This window comes from Polypterus senegalus, chromosome 14 (assembly GCF_016835505.1).
Source record: "Polypterus senegalus isolate Bchr_013 chromosome 14, ASM1683550v1, whole genome shotgun sequence".
NCBI classification, from domain to species: domain Eukaryota; kingdom Metazoa; phylum Chordata; class Cladistia; order Polypteriformes; family Polypteridae; genus Polypterus; species Polypterus senegalus.
Window position 1 is genome coordinate 130,180,463 of NC_053167.1, and position 13,480 is coordinate 130,193,942.

At 40.4% G+C, this 13,480-nt stretch overlaps 1 protein-coding gene across 3 annotated transcripts in view; it reads right to left on the reverse strand.

Annotated features, from left to right (window-relative positions):
• LOC120515052 (ubiquitin-conjugating enzyme E2 U-like) overlaps nt 1–13,480 on the reverse strand; it is a 161,646-nt gene that overhangs the window by 85,737 nt on the left and 62,429 nt on the right. For all 3 annotated transcript variants that reach the window (XM_039735760.1, XM_039735757.1, XM_039735758.1), the window contains exons 4-5: nt 7,761–7,853; nt 7,487–7,584 (exon numbers count right to left, since the gene is read on the reverse strand). In XM_039735760.1, the coding sequence (XP_039591694.1) occupies nt 7,487–7,584; nt 7,761–7,853 (191 nt within the window). The remainder of the gene's footprint in view (nt 1–7,486; nt 7,585–7,760; nt 7,854–13,480) is intronic.

Consider the following 13,480-nt stretch of genomic DNA (forward strand, 5'->3'; position numbering starts at 1 on the left):
AGTACTTCTTCACTGAAGACAACAACGCACCTGCTGAAGATACTGCACCACCTGAAGACTCTCCTACTGAGGTCGTGCCTTCATAAGTTAGTGGTTGTGTGCAATTAAATGAACAGTACAATAATCTACTATATAAAAGTGTTAAGGATTGTCCTTCCGTCCCGTGAGTGCAAAGTGTAGAGGTATTCCGCTTATTAGACTTACTACTTGCGGTATGAAGTGACGCGATGTGAGCAGAGTTCTGGTGCTGCCATTGTTCCCTTGCTTTTGTACGCGATGCGCTGGAAAAAAAGACAAAATGATGTCTCTGGAAATAATTAATGTTGATGGAGTAAAAATGCCTCACCGCGTAGTAAATATCAGGGGAGATGGTGCTTGTTTAGGTTCATCTATAGCTTATTTAGTGCATGAAACTCCGTCTGTAGCGGTACAGATTTGGGCTGACATTGTACGACTTTGGACAGGCACTTGAGGGGATAAAAAAACTTAGGTTTTCGGGAGATGTTATGAATGGGCACTTTGATGTTCTCATTCTCTACACTTACATGCCTGATGTACACATGGAGCGCATAGAAATTGAAGATAAAAGTCGGTCGCCTTAAAAGGTGGCTGAGCCTAGTAATAATATATTTGTAACATCTAATATGTCTTATTTTCTCATATTTTGTCTAATACGAGTGTAATGCTGACTAAAGGGTGTTAATGTTAAAAAACGTATTTAAAAGGTCGTAAACAGGTTTTCTATACTCTAACTGCGAAAATATTCGATTTATAAATAAAGAATCCTACTTCGCGAAAATTCATTTATCACGGTAGAGTCTGGAACGGATTAACCGTGATAAACGAGGGTTCACTGTATTTGTAAATAAACGTGTGTGTGGTGGAAGAAATGATATCCGTCTGTCTGTGTCCGGGTCCCGTTCACAGTTGTTAGCAGTTGTTACTAAATACTGAATATAGCATAACATTTGTTAGCATCACTGACCTTTGTTTCTTTGTACCTTGTCTGCATACTCTCTGTGAAAATCAGATAACCATAACCTGTCATCTATGGGTGAAGAGCAAAAGCCTTAAATGCATCAAAAATTTCAAGCTCAGGTTTTCGACGGATCTCGATATTTTAGGGTCCCCTGATGCCGAAAATATCAACATCTTGATGATGGGTGTGTGTCTGTGTGTCACAGTTTCTTGAGGACGGTCTACAGTGGTGATGCTCATGATGCTCCAACATTGATGGACTAAAAGCCAGAAGTCTACGTGATCATCATCATCGAGTCCTTCCGTGAGAACCCTAAATACAAAGAGGACTGTTTCATTTAGACCTTTTAGTTAGACTGTTGACTGTAATCTGAATTTTAAATCGCATATTAATCAGATCACTAGGACAGCATTTCTTCACTTAAGAAACATAGAAAAAGTTAGACCTCTTATATCACTGAAAGATGCTGAGAAATTAATTCACGCTTTTGTTTTCAGTCGACTAGATTACTGTAACGCACTCCTCTCAGGACTACCCAAAAAAGACATCAATCAATTGCAACGAGTGCAGAATGCAGCTGCTAGAATCCAAACTAGGAAAAGAAAATCCAAACACATTTCTCCAGTTTTGATGTCACTACACTGGTTGCCTGTGTCATTCAGGATTGACTTTAAAATACTGCTTATGGTTTATAAAGCCTTAAATAATCTCTCTCCATCTTATATATCGGAATGCCTGATACATTATATTCCAAATCGTAACCTTAGATCTTAAAATGAGTGTCTCCTTAGAATTCCAAAAGCTAAACCTAAAAGAAGTGGTGAGGCGGCCTTCTGCTGTTATGCACCTAAAATCTGGAATAGCCTGCCAATAGGAATTCGCCAGGCTAATACAGTAGAGCACTTTAAAACACTGCTGAAAACACATTACTTTAACATGGCCTTCTCATAACTTCACTTTAACTTAATCCTGATACTCTGTATGTTTAATTCATCATAATAACTATTCATGGTGGCTCTAAAATCCGTACTGACCCCAACTCTCTCTTCTGTTTCTTTTTCCGGCCTGCGCCACCACCACCTACTCAAAGCATCAGGATGCTCCAACATTGATGGACTGAAAGCCAGAAGTCTACGTGACCATCATCATCAGGTCCTTCCATGAAAACCCTAAATACAAAGAGGACTGTTTGACTTATGTTAGGTAGATTGCCCAGAGGGGACTGGGTGGTCTCGTGGTCTGAACCCCTACAGATTTTATTTTTTTCTCCAGCCTTTGGAGTTTTATTTGTTTTTTCTGTCCACCCTGGCCATCGGACCTTACTCTTATTCTATGTTAATTAATGTTGACTTATGTTTATTTTTTATTGTGTCTTCGATTTTTCTATTCATTTTGTAAAGCACTTTGAGCTACATTTTTTTTGTATGAATATGTGCTATATAAATAAATGTTGATTGATTGATTGATTGATTTATGTTAGGTATAATGCCCAGAGGGGACTGGGTGGTCTCGTGGTCTAAACCCCTGCAGATTTTATTTTTTCTCCAGCCGTCTAGAGTTTTTTTTGTTTTTTCTGTCCACCCTGGCCATTGGACTTTACTCTTATTGTATGTTAATTAATGTTGACTTATTTTATTTTCTTACTGTGTCTTTTATTTTTCTATTCTTCATTATGTAAAGCACTTTGAGCTACATTTTTTGTATGAAAATGTGCTATAGAAATAAATGTTGTTGTTACAGCTAAAAAGGCTGTACGGAAAAATACCAAACTCAAAACCTAAGCCTGTTATGAGATGACGATGTGCCGATTATTTTTACCGTCATTCTGCAATGAATTATGAATTCTTCTTGTCAATTGCTATCATAACTACATATTTTATAATGTGGCGGGCGGCTGGGGTGGTACCCAACCGGGGCGCCTGGAAGGAACGGAAGAGGGACTACACTTCCTCCGGACCACAAGAGGGCAGCCGCCCTGGTTTGTATGGTGGCCACGGGAACAGAGCATGGACACCTGAGAAGCCCTGGACCCGGAGGTGCTGGCGCAAGGAAGACCAGGGACACCCGGAATGCTTCCGGGTGCTTGTGCGGCACTTTCGCCACACCAGGAAGTGCCGCAGGAAGCTCATCAGGAGGCACCTGGAGTACATCTGGGTGGACTTAAAAGGGGCCGCCTCCCTCCATTCATCAGCTGGAGTTGGGTGGAAGAGGACGAAGCTCGAAGGAGAGGAGTGGAGGCGGTGAAGGAAGGCTGGAGATTGAGAGGCCCGGGATGAGGGTGTGTGGTGCAGAGGCACCGGGTTGTGTGGGTGGTAGTGTAAATAGTTTGTTAATATGAATAAACTTGTTGTGGTGTTTGAACCATCAGTGTCTGTCTGTCTGTGTCGAGGCTGGTCTCCACAATAATCAGAAAGATCAGCACCAGAGCAGTAAATAATTACTGAAATGTTATAGAGTAGTTTGGGTAACTTGGGTCCTAGGGTGCAAAGCCTACCAACGTTCACCTCTGAATTTTTTGCCTTCTTTGGACATAGAAGGGAATGAAATTGTCGTTTACATTGTCAGCTCCCCTGCCTTATCAACTTCATGTTCGCCGTCTTTAGCACTTGTTGAACACACTGATAATTAGAACGCCTCTTACCCCAACTGTTGATGCCCCTTACCACCCCCCTTTTGATGCTGATTGGTCATTTGATTACATTTAGTTTTGGCACAATTAAAATGTGGTCTTGAATCGAAATGTAACACACGCAAGCAGCAGCTGAGCGGAAGGCAATACGTTTGTTTTGCTTTTAATTATTAGACACAATCTATTGACATAAATGAAAATGCAACACACTGTACTTTGTATTTTGTATTATAAACTGACACAAATTGTGTCACAATGAGAAGCAATTTATAATTTAGTAGATATATTTTTAATTATAACACAATAAAGCCAGGCCAAAATGAAAGGCACCATGTGCATATGAATTGCATTTCAATTCAGTTAACACACTGGATTACTTTAATCCATCTTTTTAGAACAAAGGTGTCTACAGGAATTAGGAGTAACTGCAGGTGCTTATCAAGTATAGCCAGGCTCGTCTGCCAAAGAGAACATTTAAACTCTTTTCAGAGGTTTTTCGAAGCTGTCTGAAAATCATTTTTTATTCTATAGCCACACCTAAAAAAGGAGAGACGAATATCGGATGAAGTGAGAACTACAGACCATGATTAGTCACAGTACGTCTTTAAGGCCATTTTACATTGTGAGCATACAGGTAATGGAAGATTTAAAATGTTCTAATGATTGTTTCAATTTAATGTTTTTTCTATATTGTTGTTTAATGATAAAGGCTTATAAAGTCCTTCAATCAAACACTTTTACTCATCTGTGTTTTTATACAGTCTTGTTTCCCTTAAGTAGCATCAGATACCACGGTGTAAACTGAGTTAAAAGAAGGCAAGATAAATTCAAAAACTGACCTAAACCTTCACACTAAAGAGAAAGGCTTAAAGAAACAACTACAAAGGGTGGACACTGTTGCCCAGAACTACATTTTTGCCACAGCAATCAAGATGGATGACCTCAAAGTGCATACAGTGCATCCGGAAAGTATTCACAGCGCATCACTTGTTCCACATTTTGTTATGTTACAGCCTTATTCCAAAATGGATTAAATCCATTTTTTTCCTTAGAACTCTACACATAACACCCCATAATGACAACGTGAAAAAAGTTTACTTGAGGTTTTTGCAAATTTATTAAAAATAAAAAAACTGAGAAATCCCATGTACATAAGTATTCACAGCCTTTGCTCAATACTTTGTCGATGCACCTTTGGCAGCAATTCCAGCCTCAAGTCTTCTTGAATATGATGCCACAAGCTTGGCACACCTATCCTTGGCCAGTTTCGCCCATTCCTCTTTGCAGCACCTCTCAAGCTCCATCAGGTTGGATGGGAAGCTTCGGTGCACAGCCATTTTAAGATCTCTCCAGAGATGTTCAATCGGATTCAAGTCTGGGCTCTGGCTGGGCCACTCGAGAACATTCACAGAGTTGTCCTGAAGCCACTCCTTTGATATCTTGGCTGTGTGCTTAGGGTCGTTGTCCTGCTGAAAGATGAACCGTCGCCCCAGTCTGAGGTCAAGAGCGCTCTGGAGCAGGTTTTCATCCAGGATGTCTCTGTACATTGCTGCAGTCATCTTTCCCTTTATCCTGACTAGTCTCCCAGTTCCTGCCGCTGATAAACATCTCCACAGCATGATGCTGCCACCACCATGCTTCACTGTAGGGATGGTATTGGCCTGGTGATGAGCGGTGCCTGGTTTCCTCCAAACGTGACGCCTGGCATTCACACCAAAAGTTCAATCTTTGTCTCATCAGACCAGAGAAGTTTGTTTCTCATGGTCTGAGAGTCCTTCAGGTGCCTTTTGGTAAACTCCAGGCGGGCTGTCATGTGCCTTTTACTAAGGAGTGGCTTCTGTCTGGCCACTGTACCATACAGACCTGATTGGTGGATTGCTGCAGAGATGGTTGTCCTTCTGGAAGGTTCTCCTCTCTTCACAGTGGACCTCTGGAGCTCTAACAGACTGACCATAGGGTTCTTGGTCACCTCCCTGACTAAGGCCCTTCTCCCCTGATTGCTCAGTTTAAATGGCTGGCCAGCTCTAGGAAGAGTCCTGGTGGTTTCAAACTTCTTCCACTTATGGATGATGGAGGCCACTGTGCTCATTGGGACCTTCAAAGCAGCAGACATTTTTCTGTAACCTTCCCCAGATTTGTGCCTCGAGACAATCCTGTCTCGGAGGTCTACAGACAATTCCTTTGACTTCATGCTTGGTTTGTGCTCTGACATGAACTGTCAACTGTGGGACCTTCTATAGACAGGTGTGTGCCTTTCCAAATCACGTCCAATCAACTGAATTGACCACAGGTGGACTCCAATGAAGCTGCAGAAACATCTCAAGGATGATCAGGGGAAACAGGATGCACCTGAGCTCAATTTGGAGCTTCATGGGAAAGGCTGGGAATACTTATGTACATTTGCTTTATCAATTTTTTTATTTTTAATAAATGTGCAAAAACCTCAAGTAAACTTTTTTCACGTTGTCATTATGGGGTGTTGTGTGTAAAATTCTGAGGAAAAAAATTAATTTAATCCATTTTGGAATAAGGTTGTAACATAACAAAATGTGGAAAAAGGGATGCGCAGTGAATACTTTCCGGATGCACTGTATACCTGATTAGTTTCCTGGAAGTCCTGCTTTCGTAATACAAAGATTAAGTTATGGCTTATATTACAATATGATGAACCATGAGGCTACGTCTAGGAGAAGGAGGAAATATGAGATACAGAGATGACCGACAAAATGAAAGAAACTGCATAATACAACCTTATGTGAAAACAAGGGCAGACCTTGGTGTCACAGTTCACATTTCCTACTCCTGCCAGAAACTCTGGAAGCACAAAGAGGACCACCGAGGAAGGGGTTATGGCTGAAATATCCCATGAGTCTGTTCTTCTCTCTCTCCTCAGACGCCCAAAAACTCAGAACATACCCCTTAGAGTGTGTCCAGGCAGCTCATAGATGAACATCATAGCCACACAAATGATGCTAGGCCCAAAATGGACAGGAGTTTTACAAGAAAGACTGCTCTGGCTACTCCAAGAGGACAAAAAAAAATAAAACAGCCAGATACATGGACATAAGAAGGCTTACCTATAAGCAGATATTCTAGAAAATGTAAATAAAAGTGACTTGTATGACTGGACTTCTGTTAGGATTTTAATCTGGAGTGGTGGAGGTACAAACAAGTTACAGTAAAGGGATAATCTATAAGGCCAGTCAACAAGCCAAGGTCAGTAATGCAAGTCAGAAATCAGAACACCAAAGCCAAAACTAAACCAGAGATCAGTCAAAACAAGGTAAGTCCAATTCCCTAAATACTTTTAAAATCTGTTGATTGAATATGCAAAGCGTGTCCTTTAATAAAGTCTATCGTCGTCTTGCTACAACCAATATGGCCCCAATGCAAACTAACACACAAAATAGAAGAGCTCGTGGAAAAATAAGAAAACAAGATGGTACTGCGATGGCTTCACCAAAAACGTAAAAGGAAATCAAATACAAAAATATTGATTCAATTCAGAACAATTCAATTCAGTTTACATTGGTATAGCGCACTTTACTGAGTAAAAAATGACAAACAAATCAAAAATAGTCCTCATGAATTTCTAACAGATTTCTGCATTGTCACGGCTGAAATCTACCAAGAATAAGTTCTTTTGATGTACGCCACCGTCCCAGCTGCGATTCTTCCACCCGCCAGCTTTATAGTTAAAATATTATTCCCTTCAGTGTCTCCATTCGTGGGGCAAAGCCTCTTTTTGGTCTTTGTCTTATGTGCACTATATTAAATCACATGTTTGTGCTGGATTTTATGTTAGTTTTGTAATATAAAGAAGTTTACCTAAACCTTACCACGTTTATGAATTAACCTAGCAAATCTGATGGACTTACCTGCACAGCCAGAAGGACAGTGGCCATTGTGAAGCCTGTCTTCCACAGCTCCTTATTATCCAGAAAGCTTATACAGGGTCTCCCAGAATGCTTATCCACTAAACATAAACAGAACAAGAATAAAGTAACAGTGGTATCCACACAGCAAGCGACAAGCAATCTTTTCAAGGTGTTTATTTATAATTCTATCAACTTACTGCAACAAAAATCTACCCAACAGCAAACAGATATTTATGTAAGAAAACAAGAAAAACAAGCAGCGTGTAAGGCTTACCGTTTGGATGAAAAGGAATGGTAGTAAATTTTACTATAGGGGGAGCAGCATTGTAATCTTCATTGTATTGGAGTGTCAGCTGAAGAGAGCCCCCTGAAGAGGAAATTTAAATATCTGAGTTAAAAATAAATCATTATTGTTTAAGCAGTCACATACACTTGAGATCTGAATGAATCAGTACACTGTGTGCTAGTTATAAAGGAATAATCAAAATATAATCAGTGTGTCACTGGAATTTATGCTTTAAATGGTCACGCATACACAGTATTTATATTTATATACTTTACACATGCATTTGGCTGGTGTTGATACACAAATATATAAAAAATCAGGAGTGGTCTCCCCTGGACTTTCTCGTATACTCAGATATGGGGATGGGGATGGATATTTGAGGAGTAAACCGCAAGGCAACGATTACATTTTTATATTATATACATTAAAGATCCATCAACAACAAATCGAATTAAAACATATTGAACAATTATTATAAAGGTAAAGTTGAATAAATCAGACTCTGCAGATGCGTGAATAAAAGGTAAAGTACCACTTCGCTTAACGGAAATGGCCCAAAAGTTGATAGAAATCTATGCTCTGTACCTAATACTTGTATGCAAAAATAGGTTGACCAGTGAAAGCGAACTCAAGTTATCGTGTTTACAGACACACACACAGACATAATTCCAAAAGTGGTATTTTCTGACTCAGGGAGGTCTAAAACATCGAGATTCATCAAAATCTCGAAATCATATTTTTGGACGATTATAAAACTTCCCCTACCAAAAAAGTAAATCTGACTCAGGGAAGTCTAAAACACTCGGCTTTATTAAAATCTCAAGGTTGAATTTTTGGACGATCACAATACTTGTTTCTTGATTTGATGCATTTTAGCATTATTACATTAAAATGACTTTTTTTCCGTAGCACCATTTTGAACCAGTTGTTTTGATGGTTGCTTGCAGCTATTAGGCATGATGGCCCGGAACCTAGCGGGATTTCCTGTGGATGGTCTGCTAAGTATTGAAACAGAGTTAGTGCAGCACGCCACCCCCTGGTCTGGTGTGGTACTACTATTATTCAGGCCCTTTAGCTGATCGCACATATACAGCGATACCTTGGAATCCAAACTTAATCCGTTCCAGAACCCTGTTCGAGTTCAAAATCATTCGAGTTCCAAGAAAATTTTTCCTCTTTAAAATAATAGAAACTGGATTAATCCGTTCCTGGGTCCCACACTCTCGAATTTTCAAAATATTTTAACAGTAAATACACTGGACTTTAACAAATAATAATATTTGAATAAAAATGTCTCTCTCTTAAAGAAAAAATCTTGGAAGGCTTGGAAGGAGACAATCGATACATGATTTTCTTGGAGACAAGACAGTGAGACAAAAGGTCCACCCACTCCTTCACAATATGAGTGGGAGAGATGTGAGTTGGCTGGCTCGCTGCGCGCCCCTGGGGGTGTGCGACTGAATCGAGCAGGAGGCACAGACCCCTAGTAAATTAATAAAATTAAAAACTGTAGCTCTAACAGCTTTCCTCTTATTCTTATTTTCCTCACTACAGGACCCATGGCAAATACAGTTTTTATGTAAAAAAAATAACACAAAACAGGCACAAAAGCATAAAATTAGCAGTGAAAATCACATGAGATGCTTTCACTACAGCTTCCGACAACAAACTGAATGACAAAGAGTATGGGTGGCCCAAGCGCTGGGGAAACGTGAACACAAACACACACGAACAACATGCTGGGTGTTCGGATTCCAAAGCAGCGTTCGGATTCCGGTTTCATTTGGATTCCAAGTTGTTTGAGTTCTGGGGCATTCGGATTCCAGGGGCAATACTGTATATATATATATAAATAGTATTGAAACAGGAAAAACTTTAAAAATCTATTAAAAAGAATATGTAATTCTGGCCAAGCAGAACGTAGGTACACTCCAGCATCAAACGTTGGGACTATATCTGATCATGTTCAGCTCTGACGGGACAGTGTCCCCCATGTGGCCATGATATCTTTGGCAATCAGCAGCTACCCCCTAAAACACACATAGCTCTGATCTCTGTCTCTTAAAAACGTCAAACGTTACTCCTTAACAATCTGTAGATGGCAATGTCCGCTGAACAAACAGGTATTGCTAGCTAAGCAGAGGCAAGGTGCGCTCCAACACGTGGCGATAGGTAGAGCAACTTGAATGGAGGCTGGTGCGCAATTGAGGAGGGCCCCACCACCCTCCCTTCGGCCTACTGCATCTTTCTCTAATTATCGCAAATAAATCCGTACTGCAAGTGAACTCTGATACATTGCAAAATGAGAGAAGTCGCATAATCAACCGGAATGTTCAAGCAAATTATAGAAAAAAACCCGAATCTAAATCCGTCAAGTAGTTCTCTCATGAAAAGCGAACAGACCTACAGACAGACAGATGTTGGATTTTATATATAGATATATATATACACGTGTGTGTGTGTGTGTGTGTGTGTATTGCATGTATACTTTTTTACGTGTCTTTTGTTTTGTTGGTATTGTACTGCCATCACTATTTTCTGGAGACTTGCACACAAGTATGTCATTGTATTATGTACACATTACAATAGACTGGAGCCTGAAGATCATGTTAAAAAAGAGTAACACGGTAAAGTATTTACAACACAGTCCATCAGGAGCTGCTTTCTGCCTTACGCCCGATGTAGCCAGCTCTAAAACCAGATTAAGGAGGTTTAAAATGGAACGATGCAGAAATTTCAACATTGCAACATTAGAAGAGGTTGTTTTTTTTAACTATAAGGAATCTTATGTACATTTCCTCCACTATAACTACAATACTTGTACTTGTCTATAACCACCATGGGTGAGGTTTTGTCTCTTTCCTAAAATCAATGTAAACCTCTGTTGCCTCTGTTGTATTTAATAATGAACAGCAATTCAGTTTTAATAAAGCCATCCAGATAGACACCAGAGGGCACTGTCGCTCCTCAACCCCAACACACACACACTGAGGACACAAGTCAAAAGCATAATGAGCTTGTTCATTCGTTACTCTTCACTGTGCTTTTCCCAGCACTACAGCCACAAGTAAATAAGCAACACAGCCCACACAATTCTTTTCTCCCTCTCTTTCTTCCTCCTCCACTCCTCCCAACAAGCTTTGTCTACCATCCACCCAACTCTGGCTCCCCGACTGGGTTTAAGGTGGTCCTTTTTATATTGGCCAACCTGGAAGTACTTCTGCCCTTCTGTTCACTTGGCCTGCCAGCACTTCTGGGTTAGGGGAAAACCTTGTCTCACATAAGTCCTCCACAGCATCCCCTGGCAGTACCCACGGCACCCAACAGGGCTGAGATAAAGAACTTCAAGTCCCATATTGCCCTGCAGGAATCCGAGGCACTCCTGTAATCCCGTGGAGCTGCCATCCAGCGTCTCGGGGGAGACAGTGCCTTAAAGAAGATGCCTTCCCCCATCCTTCCATATCCTGAGCATCCAGGCCCAGTTGGGCTGCCAGTCATCTCTTATGATAGATAGATAGATAGATAGATGTGAAAGGCACTATATGATAGATAGATAGATAGATAGAACTTCATTTGTTCCAAGGGAAATGTAAGACTGTTCCTCCTACTTTCTCTTCCTTATTATCATGCAATAAATAGACCAAAGTAGCATCATATGAAAAGTTGAGAAGTTTGTACATTTATTACTTTACACTGTCCTAGTGTTAGAGATGGTGGATGTGTTTGTGAGAGGGCTCTGTCAAGTGCTGGTCCTTTCTTGTTCAGTATGCTGTCAGGATAGGGCCCAGCTCCCTGTGACCCTAAAGCAGGTGAACATCTTTAAGGATGGATGGATGGATAAATGAGTGCCATGTTAACAAATTCAAAAGACTGTTCCATACTCCTCCTTATTATCATCCTCTAACAAACTGACCAATGGAGTATCAATAAGGGAGGTCTTTGTGGAGTCTATCTGTTTTCCATTTTTGCGAGTTTTTCTTCAGATAATCTGTTTTTTTTTAACCTGGCTCATTCATTTCTTTTCACCCTGCATTTCCTGATAAGGGTCACAATACAAATGTAGTCTGATGGACAGGACAGGCCACTTTATCCTTAGCAACATTTGCCAATTCATATCATTATAATTGCTGACTTTAAATTGTCCTCCTGCATGAGTACGGGTGATTGTGCCATTGGTGGACTGCTGCGGCATTCTGGGAAGGTTCCCATTAATGCTGCTATCACAGCTGCATTCCCATTAATGCTGCTAAACCTGATTAATCAGGTTTGATAACAGGTAGCTGCGGTGGGCTGGCGCCCTGCCCGGGGTTTGTTTCCTGCCTTTGCGCCCTGTGTTGGCTGGGATTGGCTCCAGCAGACCCCCATGACCCTGTAGTTAGGATATACTGTAGCGGGTTGGATAATGGATGAATGGATAACATGTAGATGGAGAGATGGTTACTACAGCTTATATTTATGTATTACATACCTTTATCCTAGACAAAACTGAACAAAATCTGCAATTGTTAGGATAAAGAATACTGAGTATGGCAGACAGAAAATAACCTGGTGAAAAGTGTACGACAGTGTGCAATTCAGGCATCCTTTTGATAGTTTAATTTGATGCGATCTAGGGCTCAAAAAGTCAAGTACCAAGCCAGACCTTCATTCAAAGTAATCTCTGAACCAAAATGCTTAGCTGAATTGTACTGAAAGCTGAAGCAGAAGGAAACACATCAGAGAGAACCACATGATGACATGTAGTGCCTTCTAAGAGCTTCTAAATCAATTTCAGTCACAGAATAATCTGAAGACCTGCTCTGGTTTATGTATCAGGCTGGTCTAAATATTGGTACAGTATGTGCACTTTAGACTATGACTTACAACAATCCTTTCAAAGCTCTTCTTTACTAAGAACATGAGGACATGGGTCTATAATCATTTAGTTCATCTGGAGCCACTTTAGCAAAGGGGACTGTGGAAGTAAATGTTGGAAAAAAAATAGCGAGGTATTCTTCAAACTGTTTTAAAGCATACCTAGTAATATTTTTTGGACCTAGACTTTTGCAGACATTAAAACCCTCACTAATGGCAGCATTGTTAGTGTTATTTTATTGTTTTACTGCTGCAAGGGCCGGACTTCAACTTCTGGTCTGGTCACTCCCTGTGACAAGTCTGCACACCCCCTGTGTTATCTGGGTTCACTAGGTACTCTGGTATCTTCCTACACCCTGAAGGAACGAATGATAGGTTCATAGGCATCTTCCACATCTTACAATAGCACGACTGCACCAGGGGCTGCTATACAACCTCTGTAGACAGTAACAAAGACTGAATGTGGCACCCTGCTCTTTACATTTAAAGTGTAAATTCTTACCCCTGGGTCATAGATGCCTCTTAAACATCTTCTTGTGTTCTGATTTCCCACTCAATTATATTTTTCTACAACACTTTTGTTGCTCCAGAACAGTTAAGATTTGAGAAGTTTAATTTATGGAATATTATAATTTTTTCTAAATATTCTCAAGGAAGTGGACAATTAATGATGAACATCCATATGTGTAACTGATAACAACTCTTCTCTATGTACAGTCGCGGCCAAATGTTTTGAGAATGACCCAAGTGTTGGTTTTCACAAAGTTTGCGTCTTCAGTCTTTTTAGATCTTTTTGTCAGATGTTTCTGTGGTGTACTGAAGTAGAATTACAAGCACTTTATAAGTTTCAAAGG